At 40.9% G+C, this 18,525-nt stretch overlaps 1 protein-coding gene and 1 long non-coding RNA gene across 2 annotated transcripts; both read right to left on the bottom strand.

Annotated features, from left to right (window-relative positions):
- Positions 1–2,893: 2,893 nt before the first annotated feature.
- Positions 2,894–4,202, bottom strand: LOC124287041. The gene is made up of 2 exons (XR_006901185.1): positions 3,316–4,202; positions 2,894–3,151 (listed from the first exon to the last, which is right to left on the bottom strand). It is a non-coding gene; the product is annotated as an uncharacterized LOC124287041 (long non-coding RNA).
- Positions 4,203–4,370: 168 nt separating this feature from the next.
- LOC124287039 (cleavage stimulation factor subunit 1-like) lies at positions 4,371–18,485 on the bottom strand. The gene is given in 14 exon segments (XM_046723501.1): positions 4,371–5,363; positions 5,780–5,860; positions 6,160–6,304; positions 7,067–7,155; positions 7,158–7,221; positions 7,858–7,937; positions 8,979–9,054; positions 9,505–9,627; positions 10,520–10,642; positions 12,791–12,831; positions 13,064–13,156; positions 14,195–14,272; positions 16,934–17,061; positions 18,380–18,485. Coding segments are annotated over 14 exon segments (1,293 nt in total). The 5' UTR covers positions 18,439–18,485; the 3' UTR covers positions 4,371–5,250.
- Between the last annotated feature and the right edge of the window lie 40 nt (positions 18,486–18,525).

Genomic DNA, 18,525 nt, shown 5'->3' with positions numbered 1-18,525 from the left:
ATCTTTCTATGTGTTTCTCATCTCGAACCTCATCCAACAAGAGTGAGTGAGTGAGTGAGTTTGATTTTACGCCGCTTTTAGCAATATTCCAGCAATATCACGGCGGGGGACACCAGAAATGGGCTTCACACATTTTACCCATGTGAGGAATCGAACCCTGGCCTTCGGAGTGACAAGCGAACGCTTTACCCACTATGCTACCCCACCGCCCCTCATCCAACAAAAGAGCGGGCGGGGAAGAATATATTTGGTTGGTTGGTTTGCTGTTTAACGACGCACTAAGGAATACTCCAACTGTTCATAATCGAATCTGGACCAGACAATCCAGTGATCATCAGCATGAGCATCGATCTACGCAATTGAGATACGGGAATAAGATAGAGAATACAAATTTCAGAATGTGTTTCACTAATTGTGCAACTTATTGTATAACATTTTAAAATTTTGAGCACTTCGGAGATAGGTTCTTAATGAAATGAGATGAAAAATGACCAAGCTGACTTGTTTTACGAGTGTCACTCACTCACTCAATCCCGTAAAGCCTGACTTTAATGGTTGTTTGGGTTTTTTTAACGCCACACACAGCAATATTCTAGCTATGTGGCGGTGGTCTGTAAATAATCAAGTCTGGACCAGATAACCCGGTGATCAACATCATGAGCATCGATCTACTCAAATAGGATATGATGACATGTGTCAACCAAGTCAGCAAACATGACCACCCGATCCCGTTAGTCGCCTCTTACGACAAGCATGGGTTACTGAAGACCAGTTCTAACCTGGATCTTCATGAGTGTACAAGGATAAGGGCATTTTTTTATCAGGTCAGGACATAATATTCCTCAGTCGTCGGTAAAATTGAGAAAATAAAATGGTTTATAATTTCACGACGGAATGAAAATTCAGGTCTGGCGGGAGTTGGAAAAAAATACGGACAGATTCAGAGACAGCTGCCTTTTATATTCATAATATATTCAGCCTCTTTGGACATTTCGGTCTTCAGCTAACTCAGAGATACTGTACAAACAGGCCGTGTCATCGTTCAGGTTTGTCTGTGTTGAACGCCACATTCGGTAATATTCCAGGTACCTAACGGCCGAATAAAAATGATTAAGTCTGGACCTAACAATCCAGTGATTGACACCATGACCATCGATCAATACAGTTAGGATACGATGACATACATGAATCAAGTCAGCGAGTCTGATCATCCATCCACCTCTCTGAACAAGATACGGTCCCTGAAGACCCATTCCAACCCAGATCTTCACTGGGATTAAACTCAGCTTAGATGAAAAGTATGTTAGGCCCGATTTTGTTTACTGCTTGAGAAAGGTCCGTGTCTAAAAGTGTTTAAAAAATTACATGCTTTGGAAGATTGTTTTTTCAGTTCATCAACAGTAATTCTTGTGAAAGCACCTAGTTTGTTGTTTTCGTTATTTGTCATTAGGTTTAACATTTGTTTGTGATGCAGTGAAAATAATAGTGCTTTTCAGATTTTATATCTACCGATATTATAATAATCAAGACCCAAGGCCAATTTACAAAATATCTAATGTTATCCATTAAATAAACACCTGACATGGCATACTAAATGTTGATTGCAAAGGTGAAACATGGCTTTTAATGTTCATTCCTCTGTACAGCAGTAGTGATGGGTTGGTTGGTTAGTGATGGGTTGGTTGGCTGGTTGGTTGTTTAACGCCGCACTCATCGGTCTCGGTCTGTAAATAATCGAATCTGGACCAGACGATCCAGTGATCAACAGCATGAGCATCAACCTAAACAACTGAGATACGATGACATGCGTCAACCAAGTCAGCAAGCCTGACCACCCGATCCCGTTAGTCACCTCTTACAAGCATGGGTTACTGAAGATCAATTCTAACCAACTGTGTGTGATGGGGTTGTATAAAACACCAATACAGCAGTCATCCACTTCAGTACAATGAACAGTCACAAAATAAAATACTTTCAGTGAAATGCCAATAAATCTGTCCACAATAATAGAGGCGGTCTGTGAATAATCGAATCTGGGCCAGACAATCCAGTGTTTGATATCATAAACATGGCCACAATCTATCGACAGATTTGAGGTACGATGACATGTGTCAACCAAGTCAGAGAACCTGACCACCAGACCCGTTACTCTGACTGAATCCAGCGAATAACATCATAGCCACCAATCTGCGAAGTGCTGAGATTATTGGCAAGATGAATTCGTTGTCCGTGAAACCTATGCAGGGGCCATAACTGCGTACATCGAGATTAGCAAATATAAACTAACATAGTTAGCTGGGGACTAATTTATCTTACCTTAATCCCTGTTGTATTGCAGCGGCGACAGCATGCTTTTGTTAATCGGTAACAATCCCATATATATATCACCTTGCAGACGATAGATATATTTCATTCGGAAAATATCGTGAATATTCGTAGAATGGCATTTTACATCGTTATTTCGAGGCGCAAAACTGCGGGTGGTACGTTGCAAATGTAATGTAAATTTTACGGCAATATTATCTTGGAACGTAAGCCATTTAACGTACACGACAGCAATTACCTTGACAAATAATCATTGAAAAATTATTAAATGGGACTCAAACAATCAGAATTCGGGATTCATTTGCGAGCTACCTAAACACTTGGCAGGTGATTTTATACATGACGTGTGTGTGTGTGTGTGGGGGGGTTCTGCTTATTTTTGTACATAAATTTTATGAGGGGTCATTCACATTGTACATGCTTCTCCATAAAAATCATCATCACCCCCCTAGCCATATATTATGAACGCTCCCTCATAGCTATGTGTATCTGTGTGTGCATGTAATGGTTCATTACATAATGTAGATCGTACAATTAAAAGTAAAGAACAAGATTTTGTTTTGACATGTCAAATTGAAGCTTTATTTATACATACAGATATATATTCAATACACATCTTTTTCTAAACATAAGGACCATAACACCAAATAGGATAAGGTGCATGAAGTGAATATCAGAATAACCACTGTACCTATATAACAATGAAAATCAAGCTAGGAACAGCTTATACATGAAATACAGATTACTTTTAAGATCCAGACTTTTTGAGATCTAACTTGAACAATGACAAATGAACCAACTTTTGAAATCATCTAATCATGACTGACTGACTGACTGACTGAGTTTGGTTTTACGCCACTTTTAGCAATATTCCAGCAACATCACGGCGGGGGACACCAGAAATGGGCTTCACACATTGTACCCATGTGGGGATTCGAACCCGGGTCTTCCGCGTGACGAGCCAACGCTTTAACCACTAGGCTACCCCACCGCCCCTCATCTAATCATGAGACTAACAGAGCCATGTGCTGAGATCAGCAATATTACAGCTGTTTGAATCAGCAGGAATAAGGCAACTCTGATAAACCAGTGGTTGATGTCATGAGCAACTATCCATGCTGGTGGGTGTGATGCAGAGATGCCAAACTGCGGAACTTAGAAGTAATCAATAAGATTTTAGTAGTTTTGTTCAGTTGTTCAGGCGAGGTTAACAGTACCTGTTGTTCCCTGTCTGAAGGGGCGGTGGGGTAGCCTAGTGGTTAAAGCGTTCGCTCCTCATGCCGAAGCCCTGAAATCGATTCCCCACATGGGTACAATGCGTGAAGCCCATTTCTGGTGTTCCCCCACCGTGATATTGCTGGAATATTGCTAAAAGCGGCGTAAAACCAACTCACTCACTCCCTTCTGAACCTGCAAAGATCCAATGATGAACTTGACTTGAGTGTGTAACGTCAATAATTGCTGAGTAATGGATATTTTAGCATGATATAAATATAAAGTATGGCTCTCATTTAGTGAGTGAGTCAGTCAATGTAGTTTTACGCAAATTTTAACAGTATTTCAGAAATATCACTGTGGAGGAAACCAGAAATGGGCTTCACACATTGTACCCATGTGGGGAATCGGAGCCAGGTCCTTGGCATGATGAGCGAATGCTTTAACGACTAGGCTACCCGACCGCCCCCTCTCAGTTAGTCTCACTGGAGTGTGCTTTGGGACACTTCTGTGTAAATGACCTACTCACCATTATTTCTTACACATATGAGTAATCTTAGAAAAAAATGACAAATACAAATGTCCCGTCAACTGAAATAGCTTAGTTTTTGGCTTAAAATCATAATGATTGGCATCTTTGGTGACGACATGTAATCAACCAGTGCCCCGTTCCTCAAAACGATCGTAACCCAAAGACGATCGTAACTCCCATACTTTAACATAGACTTACGACAGTCGTAGCGCTACGATCGCTTTGAGGAACGGGGCCCAGGGCATCCATTTTAACTGCTCAGTTACGTTAGTCTGATATAACAAGCACCTGTTCGGTACTGGAATCTGCAAGTTGTCTCTGACAAGTAAGCTGAGAAAAAAATGTCGTGCTAACTTTGTCTGGCTTAAAATCAAGTGATTGGCATCTCTGGTTATGACATGAAACCAACTCGAGATGGCATTTTAACAGGCACTGACCAGTGCCAGAATCGGCAAGGTGTCCCTGGCAAAGATTCTGAGAAAGTCAGAACCAGGGACATGGCCTTAATGAAAACAATCAATACATATCCAACGTACATATCAACATGACCATGATGAATGTTGACACTCTGGATGTTGTTGGCAATGTTGAATGTTGAATGATTAATGGGGCTGGAATGATTCACCAAAGTCTGGGTGCATTATTAGTGAGTGAGTTTAGTTTTACGCTGTTTTAGCAATATTCCAGCAATATCACGGCGGGGGACACCAGCAATAGGCTTCACACATGTACCCATGTGGTTAATCGAACCCGGGGTCTTCGGCGTGACGAGCGGACGCTTTAACCACTAGGCTACCCCACCGCCAGGGGTGCATTATGATACTTTATACCACCATATTGGTTCACCATGCCCCAAAAACGTATCGACATAGGTTGTGTCGTCATAAATCTAAGCCAAACAATTTGGTTTGTTATCATGTATATACAAAGAGGGCAAGTTATTTTTTTTTTGAAAAGGAATCATTAAAAGTATATATAATATTGAGGTCAATGTCAGTTTTATTGATGCAAGTCCACAAGATATGTTTTGATAGAGTCAATAGCCATTTACTTGTTTCCAGACAAACTACATGTTTCAGTGATGTTTTGTCATGTGTCCCTATGTTGTGACTGGTAATCATTCCAGTCCTAATGATACAGTTGCCCATGATGATGATTGCCGCTGATGGTGATGTTGTTCAGTCTGTGGAAGCTTTGCGGTACCAGAAGCGGGCTCTGTAGTCATCAGAACATGTGACGAAGGCTGGCCCTGTTGGAGAGTGGACGATACTGCGAACCACGCCATTGTGACCTGGAACAGGGACGAACACATTGATCATTAATAATAAGTGATCTTATTGATATTTCCTCTAACCATAATGCTATGACATACACAGGTACACTGCAGCATATATGTAGTGACATCAAGGATCTTCATAAGGAGACAGGTATAGGACATGGATCATCAGGCATAAGGAATGGATCATCAAGCATAGGGAATGGGTCATCAAGCATAGGGAATGGATCATCAAGCAGAGGGAATGGATCATCAAGTATAGGAATGGATCATTATAAGCAGACAATCGGGGCTAATGGATCTTCATAAGCAGACAGGTATAGGAAATGGATCATCAAGCATAGGGAATGGATCATCATAAAGAGACAAGCGAGGAGTACTGAGGATCTATTCTGCTCTGGACCCTGCCTGGAATAAGAAGATATGCTCACCCAGAGAAAGGAGTTTCTGTCGTTCAGCATTGCGTGAGTCCCAGCAGCACAGACTGGTTGTCTTCTCGTCAGGAAACAACACTGTAAACAAAATACTTTGCATCAGAAACTTTCATCACTGGAACAATCTTGTTAACTTCATCAAAAAGGAAAAGGGCCTTACAGTTTAATTTTAGTTTACTATTTGATCATTTTTCAAAACCAGTCTTAAAGGAGATCGTAAACCCTTGACTGGTACTTTGATATTTATATTCCAATTATATTTCACTTTGGATACCTTCAGTATGGTGAAATGCTGTTCAGTATTTTTCAATACTTTTGGGTTTCTGTTCTGGAAAGAAGACAGAGCAACTGTCACACGGACACATGTAGAGACGTACCGTAGTCCTCGGTGTGGTTGAAGACTGCCTGTGTGCGATGTTCCTGCTTCCCTGTGGCCCCGGCGCCGGTGTACATGATGAGGCAGCGGTTAGTGGACAGCTCCCACAGCTTGACCAGCGAGTCCTTGCCACTCGACAAGATGTACTGTGGTCATACACACGATAGGTTATGTGTTACTGATGAACTTGATTTGAAAAACTGAATGGTTGGTTGGTTGTTTTATGCCACACTCAGCAATATTCCAGCTATATGGCAGCAATCTATAAATAACTGACTCTGGACCAAACAATCCAGTGATCAACAGCATGAGCATCAATCTATGCAATTGGGATGAGATGACATGAGTCAACCAAGTCAGCGAGCCTGACCACCCAATCCCGTTAGTCACCTCTCACGACAAGCATAAGTTGCTGAAGATCAATTCTAACCCGGATCTCCGTGGGTCAAATGGACATGTACACCATGACAGTCAATCAGGCCTTGAATGCACCAGCATGTGGTACTGTGTTCACTAGAAACTTTTATTCCAAAGCATCACAGAGGGACAAGCATGGGATTCTCCATTCACTGGGGGCCTATTCTTCTCACGACAAGAGTGATGTACTGTGTTTTCTGGAAGACTGTATTCCCTAGAATCCCAGTAAGACAAGCATGTGTCACAGCATTTACTGTTAAATGTTTATCTCCCAAAACCAGAGAGACAAGAATGGGATTCCACGCTTACTGAGAAAATTTTATTCCCTGGAATCCAAAATGGACAACCATGGGATTCTTCACTTCCAGGGGCCTGCTCTTTCCAAGAGGTACTGAAGTTTCAGGGTGAAACATTTTCGCCCTGAACATCACAGGGACACATCCATATTGGTGTCAGAAGTTAATTCTGTTTCATGATCTTTGAAACCATACCTTGGAATTTCTGGAGAATGTGACTGAGCAGACTTCGTGGCCATCATGGGCGTTCTTGAAAGTGTTGATGCATCGGTGACTCACTCCGTCCACACCTTGATGCTGCCATCCTTAGAGCAGGTAGTAAACAGGTTCGCATTGGGGCTCCAGTTTACCTGCATGTCGGAGATTGACACATAGTTCTTTGATATGAACACACAATGCCATTTTAGAAAATGGTCAAATGTAACATATGTTATACTTGGGATTACACTTTCTTTGTGAATTACAGATTCTAATATTTTTGTTAGGTTCCATCCGGGATTCAAACCCACACCCTGAGAGTCCGGCACCAAATCGCCAGCACACAAAGTCAGCTGCCTAACCTACTCACAAGTCCACTAGCCTGAGACCACTGGTTATGATGCTTAAACTGCTCTACAAACTGGAACTGAATAGAAGTTACAGTAAATGTGAAGTCAAATGTAATGAACACCACAAATGACTTAAAATTCAGAGGATCAGTTAAATATTGTGAAGAAATGAATTTCAAAGACTGTGAGTGAGTCTTAATTTTATGCAATACTCCACCAATATCACGGCGGAGTACACCAGAAATGGGCTTCACATATTGTACCAGTGTGGAGAATCAAACCCGGGTCTTCAGCATGACGAGCGAACGCTTAAACCACTCTGCTGCCCCACCCCCTCAGATATTCCATGAACAGAATGACTTCAGCAAGTATCATTTATCATAGAATATGTAATTACTTATGGAAAAGAAAAACATGACACGGACTAAGGACACTTACAGAGGTGACTGGTCCTTCATGCTGTCCGCTTGGGTCATGTGACACAAAACACTGGAATGTATTGACGTCATACAGCCGTACTGAAACAATTGATGAAACATCAGTTGATAAACTTTTGTCTTTCCAAACACATACTCCATGCGGCAAGCATCTGCATATTTTTCAAGTTGTTTACCTGCCATTAATAAGGAGAAAAGAAATAATTCAGTTATTCCAGGATAAAACAGAGGTACAGATAAGCTGCGTTTCTGCGTAAATTACGCAAATATTTATGTGAAAACAAGTCTATTGCGTACAAATGAACTTGAATTTTTGTAAATACTCAATAAATGTGATCTTACATGTGTACTCACAAAAATGTCAAATCTTAGCTTTCGTATTGTTGGATAGATAAAATAACTGAGGTATATTGAGAGGTGCTATTTAAGGACATGAAACTGGCAACTCTTTCTTATCGTTTCTCATAGTACAGATCAAATATAAATAACAAACACTAACATTTCAACTTTATTATATTTTTACAATTCACAGAAAATGGCAAAATACCCAACTGAGTCTGAGTGAGGTGAGTACAATTTATTTGGTTACACAAAGCAAAATTAGGATACCCAACTGAGATGAACACAAGCGAGTACATAACTCAATGACCCAAAAAATTATCTGTAGCTCTGGTAAAAGAATTGTTACCATCCTTGGCATCAGTATGTTTGTTTGTTTGTTTGTTTAATGCCACCATCAACAATTTTCCAACTCAGACCACAATCAAGTCTGATGCAGACAATCGAGTGATTGACACCATGAACTTTGATCTAAGGCCAAGGGAGATAACCTTGTTGATATGCAACTTCCATATTTCAAATGATTGTGATTTTTCGTTGTAGATGTCCATAAATGTGAAGTTGGAAGGTTTGATACATTTGAACAACTGATGGTGATACCAACTCTTTGTAACAGCATGTAAATGATATCTAAAGAAGCAATTGGGTCACAGTGACATGCATCAAGTCAGCAAGCCTGACCCCCTGACCCCATAAGAGTTTCACTTCATGACAAGCATGGGTTGCTGTGGGCCAATCTGAACCCAGACCTTCATGGAAAGGCATCAGTAGAACCTTACTTACATGTTGGATGTTCGGTGCCGACAAGCACGAAGTCTCCTGATGGATGGAAGTTGATACACCGCACTTGGGCTGCTTCCTGGAATTGTGGGATGATAAAAGGATTAATGGATTGATGCAGAACTTTGAATACATACTGGAGATGACACTGATACAATTTTGTAGAAATCCTGGAGCCCAAACAAACTTTACTCCCATAAGATTGTTAGCTGCATGTATTGTATTCATCACTACAAAAGGATGTGTCTCATCAGCTGGAATGTGACACCCCCCTAATAATAATAATAATAATAATAATAATAATATGTCATCTTCTTTAGCGCACAGTCTCCAAATACCAAGTGATTGCTCACGGCGCTTAATCAGAATCGGATTATTATTAGCCTGGGATAACCCAAGCGGCCTGTTAGGCGCTAGAAGGTTATAGCCACATGACTTTATCCAACCGGGTACCCATTTTCTGCTGGGTGAACAGAGGCCATTTGAACAAACTCACTTGCCTAAGGTGAGACCACATGAGACCCCATACCTGCATACTCTTGTAGGCTTTCTTCACTGAGGGCTTGGAGAACTCGAAGAATCGGATGCTGAAGTCGGTGCTCCCAGATGCCAGGATCTGGTGGAAAGGGTGGAAGTCCAGGCAAGTCACCTCCTGGAGAAGGAAACCAACCAATCAACAACTAGGAACAGTCTTTGTCCTAGATGACCCACAGATAAACCCAGAGACTGACTGACTGACTGACTGAGTTTGGTTTTACGCTGCTTTTAGCAATATTCCAGCAACATCACGGCGGGGGACACCAGAAAGGGGCTTAACACATTGTACCCATGTGGGGATTCGAACCCGAGTCTTCGGCGTGACGAGCCAACGCTTTAACCATTAGGCTACCCCACCGCCCCTATACCCAGAGAGTATAAATCATCATCATTGCTCACCTATCTCATCAAACTTGAACCATTTCAGTCTGATCTCAGTGAATCTGAACTGTCTTAATCTCAACCCCCTTTTTCACATCTATAGCATCTGAACTATCTTAATCTGATGCCCATTCCATCTCTGAGTGTCAATATGAACCTGATGTCAGGGATAGCTGGATGTGAATAGAAAGCCTGAAGTTACGTTTGAGCACAGGTACTTTGCTGAAAACACCGAGGATGAATCTTGACTTCAAACTCAGTTATAGGTTTCTGGCACACCTAAGGGAGACAACTCTGAACAGAAAGTTCTGATGCTTCAGTACAGTATTTGGAACACTGTGGTGCTCATTCAAGTCAGAAAAAGGTTTCATTTGAATTATTCATGAGTAGAAGAGTAGAAGGTTTACTTGTAAATCACAATCATCACCCATTAATACCAACTTTACCAACTTCAAAAGTAGATAACATGAAAATCAGCACTGTCCTACTGTACCATATATTTAGTATGTTGACAAGGACAGGGGGATGTGTATCAAGTGCTTGTCAAGTTGTTGTCATGGAAACAATAAGAAAATGTTTTGTGCAATGATTCCAGTATGTCATGGGATATGATGCTAAATTCTTACCCCACTGTGATCGTACAGAGTCCTGATGACAGGATGGTTCTCCATCTGCTGTTGAGGAGTTTCCATGGCAATGATTTCTGCAGGTGTTGCACTTTTCGCCAACATTCTCTCCACATCCAGGATCTACAGAGAAACATTACATATGTTACCGGTACACAGAGTTTATTTTCCAAAATACTGTTAATTTCAACAAAAGAAAAGACAGGACAAATAGGAGATAACACAACATAGATTAGCATCATTTGCATCAGAACATGGGTCCAGCAGAACCCGTGGAGATCCAGGTTAGAATTGATCTTCAGCAACCCACGCTTGTTGCAAGAGGCGATTAACGGAATTGGCTGGCCAGGCTCGCTGACTTGGTTGACATGTCATCGTATCTCAATTGCACTGGGTCACTGCTTGATCACTGGATTGTCTGGTCCAGATTCGTTTATTTACAGACTACCGCCAGATAGCTGGAATACTGTTGAGTGCGGTGCAAACCTAAACTCACTCACTGGGCCCAGCAGAACAAATTCAGTCACTACAAAAGTGGATATTTTATGAGAGCTTCAGACACTTCCTGATATTATTACTGGAAACAAAATAACTATATTAACCACTTATCTTGATAAAAGTAACCATTTCAATTAAAAAAAAATATTACTGATTCTCTTTGCAATAATGTTTTTCAATACCGTATGTATGTGTCCTAGATATTTCAAAACATGTACTGACAAAGAGATACCCAATTGAATATGAGACATGTCTCCTTGTAATGAGTAAAATATTATCTGGTAATTGATATTGGTGTGGAAGCCCACCTAGAATTTTTCTGCTGTGAAAGCAAATGTTCTTTTAAAGGTGAATCAGTTATCAAACGCTTCTCGACATGTAACTGTCAGACAATGTAATTACAGTGAAACCTGTCTAAACCGGCACCCCACGGGACCGAAATAAAATGCTGGTTTAGTGAGGGTGCTGGATTAGACAGTGGCAATCATTTTCCAACATGGCTGCCATTTACACTCGTCATTCTCTTTTTTCAGCAGTGAATTACGTTTTTAAGCTGAATTTTTTTGAACAAGTGTTAATTCCAAGGCCTTGACTGGACTGCTCATACCCAAGCTGGCTTAGAGCGTTTGATTCACTGCACAATCAATACTTCCTGAATATCTAGTGTGCCAAGAGGATTAATTAGTGCATTGGATTATGGGTCCTTGACTGGACTGCTAATACCCATGCCGGTTTACAGTGTTAATTACAGTTAAAATTGTTGGTTGGGACAGGAAAGTCGTGCTGGAATGCGGAATAGACAGGTGCCGGTTTAGACAATGTTTTAATCATCACAATATCGTTGTAAAATGGCGGGACAAAAATTTTATGCTGGTTTTTGACAGTGTGCCGGATTAGACAGGTGCCAGTGTTGGCAGGTTTCACTGTATGTCAACAACGGTTCATTTAGGGAGGTATGTGTATTTCGATGAAGTAAACAAAAACTAACAAGCTGTGAATCAGATCAACAGTTTGAGCAACAGTGATCAAATGATAACCCTGCAGTCAGTAAAATCCATCGTATCAGATCTGCCTGTAATTAATGGAGTCTGAACCACAGTGTCTATTGTCACGCCACACTCAGTAATATTCCAGCTTCACGGTGGTTTGTAAATAATCAAGTTTGGACAAGACAATCCAGTGACTGACATGAGCATTGATCTTTGCTGTTGGGACACAATGCCATGTATCAATGATGTCAGTAAGCACCCAATTCTGTGAGTCGACACTTGTGACAAAAATGGTTGGCTGAAGATTCTGACATGGATCCGCACCAGCCAGTGACTGAAGGCATGAGCACTGTCAGTATGATTGGTCAACAATGACATGTCACCAGACATATAAGACTGTACGACCACCCATCTAGTATAGAATCTCCACAAGCCTTTCCAGGAATAGTTGGGAATACATATTAATTTCAGCTGAAATTACATGCTTAAGAAACACAACCAGTTAAATTAGACACTTCTCAATAACCTCACTAAACTAAACCTCTCTCAATCACCTCTATATACTGGACACCTGTCAATAACCTCTCTTAACATCTTTATATATCCTCTAAACTAATCACCTGAACAATTGTCAATTGGACACAATGATCATAAACGGATCCCTTTCACAATCCCTTTCTAGATATTCAGTGTTGAAAGCTACAGTTGTGTGAGGTAGTGTGGATATTGGTTGTGCAGGTAAATGATTCACAGTGAAGCGATACAGTAGTAGCAGTTAGCTTACCTTGATGGAAGCATCTTCAGACCCCGTTGCAATCAGCTGACCTGTAAAGGATGCAGAGAAACAGCTCATCATATGGATGTCTCTAACTTTACCCAGTATACTTGGATGGGATTTAAGAAGTAAGACTGCAAAGAATAAATACTGAATTTCTTCACTGACTGCATATATCGGCAATCAATAATTGTTTTATAAGAATATCTTGTTCGATCATTTAACTGATTATTTCATGAACAGGCCCCCTATATGACAACGTCATGGTCACATCTCCCTGACCTGTGTGGTGGAAGGCCCCCGCTCTACATGGCCCCTTGTGAGCTGTCACATAGCATGTCTCGTATAGTGCAGCCTCGGCAGAAATTGTCTGAACTGAAAACAACAGAGAGTGGGTTATAACAGCATGTCACCATAAAGTGTCAGAAAAGTCCACTGTAAAGCACACATATATGTTGTCAGGTTTTGCTGATGAGGATCACAATTTTGGAGAATCTAGCAGGGATTTACTTTGAGTCCTGTATTTGGATTTTGAGGGTTATAATTATAATTTTCAGGGGTCCTGGACAACAAAATGGACGTGCCATACACTTAAATATTATTACTAATACTGTTATTGTATTGTCTATCATGATCATCACATTAATTGTTACAGTAATGAAACTGCAAATGATACCATAACTCAGCTAGTAGCAAACTCAGTGATAACTTATTGTTACTTGATTGGAATTTTTACAAAAGCATTTGGACTTTTTCTGCATCCCTGTGGATGCGCTAATAAATTTCGTTGCGTCCATTGTCAATTTTTATGTGTATAGGACCCAGGAATTCGCGTCCTGTAAATCCCTGATCCAGTTTGAACCCATCATGAAGGGATCCCGGTATGACAAAGGGAAGCAACTCATACTTAATGCCACACATTTGACCACTACATAATGCATAAACTATGAAAACATTCAAGCAATTGTAATTTCAAGAATTAGTTTAATAACCCGGATATAAGTTTCTGCTTAGTAATCACACTGGCAAGAACAAACATGCATTATATTTACTAATGGCTTACACCATATAATTTTTATTCAACACACGGAAATTTACCCAATGGTAAATCGATTATCTAATAATCCTGACATGTCACTACCTTAACATGCTAAATGCAATAAACCCCGTAAAATATTAGAATGACATTCAAAAGTGATACGCATAAAAGGGGAAACATTATATGGATGTCAACTTCTGTAATATGAGGATCATGAAGTTTTGAAGTGTATTCTTACTCCTTGATCAAGAAAATGAAATTGTGGAAGCAGAGAGAATATTTATGTACATATGATCCCCACTCCCTCTCCCTCCCGATCACTTAAACTTTATAAACCTTGTTAGGAACCATGAGAAAAGAACATCATGCCTCACCCTCAGTCTCAAACTCGAGATCGATGCCGGAACCAGGGGCAACCATGTCAGGGTTGAGAGCACGGGATTCATTTTGATCTGGAAGAGAAACAAACAATTTACAGGAACTAGATCTGAGTGAGTGAGCGAGTTTATTTTTACACAGCTTTTTGCACTATTCCAGCAACGTCACGGTGGTGGACACCAGAAAAGGGCTTCACACATTGTACTCATGTGGGGAATCGAACAAAGGCGTGACGAGCGAACGCTTTAACCACTAGGCTACCCTACTGCCTCGGAACTAGATCTGGGTAAGGATTCAGCAACCCATGCTAGTTGAAAGAGGCAACGAACAGGATCAGGTGGTCAGGCTTGCTGACTTGGTTGATGCATGACACTGAATGCCAAAGGTGCAGATCGATGCTCATGATGTCAGTCACTGGTCTGTACCATATCTGGTGAGGGCTGATTATTTACAGACCACTGTCATATAGCTGGAATAGTGCTGAGTGCAGCGTTAAACAACATATTTGGGTCATGGTGGGCGAGCTGTCTAGTTCGTCTAGCTAGTGAGCGATCCAGCGAACTTGAGGTGCCGGGATCAAACCCACCTGTGACCGGGTGTAAAAACCTTGGAGTCAACTTTGTGTGCAGACTCTTTCAGTGTTGTCACAACCCTTGTTGTACAGTACACAACCCTGTGCACTTAAAAGAACCCACGAATCCGTTGGTATTTGACCAGATGGTGGCCACATGAATACGTGCAAACACCTAGTTGTGGGTACAGAAACCTGCAGTAAACTTGGACAAAGTACTGTGACTATGTGTCCCAGTCCACCCAGCTGTGAAGGGGTACCTCGTAAGGATGGGAAAGCCACATTAACTCGGTGCACCTAGTGGCTGCAAGAGTTGTATACTCCCCAGGGAGTTGAGATTGATAACACGATGTGCCGTTTGAGATTGACATCCAATGATCAAGGGAAAAACAAAGCGCCTTTGAGCTGGATATTAGCTCTATATAAATATCAGCATAATAACATATGAACAAACAAAAGCACAATAACACATATAGGAAGGTACACAGGTATAACAGATGTTGCAACATATGACAGGCTCAGATCTGAATGGTGATTCTCTCAAACAGTTCCATAGTCCATTTGTTCATTGTAAACACAGACTGTACACTCAGCGATACAGAACATGATATTACCTATGCTGTTTTCATGAAACTGAAAAAGTTTACTTCTCCATATCAGATGGTGTAATGATGTTGGAGATTTTATGAGTGCTTCTGGTAGAAAACGTTTTTGCAATTGTTTGATTTTCAAAGCTGCATCATAGTTCATTTTTACAGTACTTTACTGAACTATTTCATGTGTCAACTCAAAATATGAATAAATAAATTCCAGAAGAAAGTATTGCCAAATCAATTCAGCTTCTGTCATTCTGTTATGTGAAATTCAGGAAAGTTTACCCGAAATAATGAATGATGATGTTCTTAACATAACAAATTGCAGTAGTACTGTATTGTTAAAGCAAGTACCTCTTGCCTTTTACATCTTAATCTGAAACTATGAAAGAATGACAGTAAAGTGTTCATAATTCAAAATGATTCAAAATTCTATTCATATTTACACATGGAAGAAAACCCTATTGAGAGTAGACAATTAATATCACTTGCAAATGTCCTTATGGTAGCAAACCATTGTCTCTAGAAAACAATGGTAACATCATTCATAACTGACTTGGGTACCTGTTTCCCCAAAACATGACCCTGATTCAAGGTGAGGTGAGGTGAAATTGGGTTTTACGTCGTGCTTGAGAATATTTCGCTCATATGACGACGTGCATGCGTGTATGCGTGTGTATGAGTATGTGCGGCTGCTTGAACTAGCTCAGACTGAAGCTGGTTTTATAGTGCTAGCCCACTGAGATACCATGCCGCAGTGAAGCATGAATACCCCACTCAGACACAGTATACTGACTCCGAGCCGACCAGTCCTTGTTGTACCCATTAATGCCGAGCGCCAGACAGGGACCAACAAGTACCATATTTTAACGTCTTTTGGTATGACGCGGTCGGGGATCAAACCCGCGACCTTCCGCTCTCCGGGCGGACGCTCTAATCACTACACCACGGAGGCGGTCCCCAGATTTAAGGAAGTAAGGGACCCTTCATAATTTATGGCTAAGGAGTGATGATTCTAGGGGTGGGTGGGGTGTTGTCACCCATATTGTTCTGGCGAGCTAGGGGGGTCATCAATTTTGTACATAGAAATATGTTTAAAATTATGCTGAGAAATTATGGGTAGGGGAGGTGGGGTCATTGATTTTGTACATGACATGCAGGGGACTTATTATGTACATAAATTTTAGGGTGGATCATTCACATTGTACATGCTTCTCCCTAAAAATCATCATCACCCCCCTAGCCATAAATTATGAACGGTCCCTAAGTAACTAAAAAACAAATACCATTTTGATTTATCTAAGTCACACCTTAGTCAAAATGCATAATTTTCCTCTCAATGAAATAAACATGGCAAAAATAGTAACAACAATGCAACAATAGAGAATGGGTCATTGGTCTAGCTCCACAAATCAATATTAGCTTTAAGGTGTGTGCGTGAATCATACTTCAACAATGACTATCAACAGTTATACAACTGAGTTGGCTTTGTGGTATGGGAAGTCTGTTGTTAATAATATAATGGCTACATGATACACTGGAAATGGAAGATGAGATAACGGCCTTCTTACCATCCTCCACTTTCAGTCCCAACTTCATCAGCTGTAGCAGTCTGTCTGAGGGGGGACAGGCTGGGTGGGGCTTGATGACACTCGCAAATGTTGCTGCCAGTTCCTTGTGCCCATCGTAGATAAACTGACTGGAATCAAGTGATACAAGTGATGAAGTTCCCAAGAAACACAACATTAAATGGTCCTAATTACTGAGCATTTGCAGATTTCACTGACCTATGCGGAAAGAACAACTTTTCCATAACGAGTCAAGAGGGTCATAAATCTTTATCAGCACCTTTGCCACGATATAACATGGACATCTTGAAATGACAATGTAGCAGGGGTGGATACAGCTTTTTGAGAAAGGAGGGGTGCACACTATTGAGAAAATGGGGGGTGCACACTTCATTTTCACCCAAGTTTCAATGGTCATTAATAAACTTTCAGGACAAGGGGGGGTGCACATCCCGTACACACCCCCCCACCCCCCCCATCTGGATCCGCCCATGTGTAGTAATCACGCCCCATCACTCTACACACTGTGACTTCAAGGCAAAGGGAGATAACTGGTGTTGTCTCTTCATAATGTGTTTGTATCCTTGTTGTCTAACATGTTTAATGCTGCACTAAGCAATATTCCAGCTACATGAAAGTGGTCTGTTAATAATTGAGTCTTGAGACAGTCTAGTGATTAATGTCATGAGCATTGATCAACGAGGTTGGGATGTGATAACATGGGGGTGGGTGGAAACCAGAAATGGGCTTCACACATTGTACCCATGTCTGGAATCAAACCCAGGTCCTGCATGACAAGCAGACGCTTTAACCATAAGGTTACCAAACCGCCCCATTGTATGAGAGGCATACCAGCATGCTGTACGAAAAATTGAGTATGTTCAATAACGTTAATTCAGTATTCTCATACTACATGCTGCACATTTTTATCCACCATACACTCATAATCAGGTGAGCAAAAATAATATCATGATTCGAACTGTTTTCAGTTTTGGGTTAAGGAATATGGATCAGTGTTTGGGGTACTGAGTACTATCCTGTATCATAAATTTTGCTGGGGTACATTTCTGTATGCTGAATAGTATCTTGGCACCTGTCTGTTCTTGCCGGGTCAACAACGACTCTTCAGACATATTTTGCCTACTATTTTGGTCTGTCTGAACACATTACTGGAATTTGCAGCCACATTTGATAACAAAATTGCAAAAAGTCGTTTTTATCGACCAGCTCTTTCGTTTTCGAATCCCTCTAACTGTCCTTCATAAATTACTTTGAAATTGTTGTCGAAAAGATTCCAAGACATTAAATGGATACGTTTCTGTTGCTGTTCTGGGATGACCGGCTACCATGCACTTTGTGAAAGTAGCTACGAGTTAACCTCAAATTACCGGATTGATAAATGCATACAGTACAAGGTACTGTTCTTACGAAACATGCACAATGTCACACCTGATAATCAATCTGTACAAGAGGTCTCTTTGTTTAACTTCTAATTCTGCTGTCTTCATGTTGCTCGTGTTGGGGATTCCCTGTACGACACACAGACGGAAGTACTCCTTGTTTATCAACGCTGTATTTTGTGAACCAGTTTTGTG

The sequence above is a fragment of the Haliotis rubra genome, unplaced genomic scaffold (genome assembly GCF_003918875.1).
Source record: "Haliotis rubra isolate DU_JTF1 unplaced genomic scaffold, ASM391887v1 Scf4, whole genome shotgun sequence".
NCBI classification, from domain to species: Eukaryota; Metazoa; Mollusca; class Gastropoda; order Lepetellida; family Haliotidae; genus Haliotis; species Haliotis rubra.
This window is presented reverse-complemented; position numbering and strand designations above follow the sequence as displayed.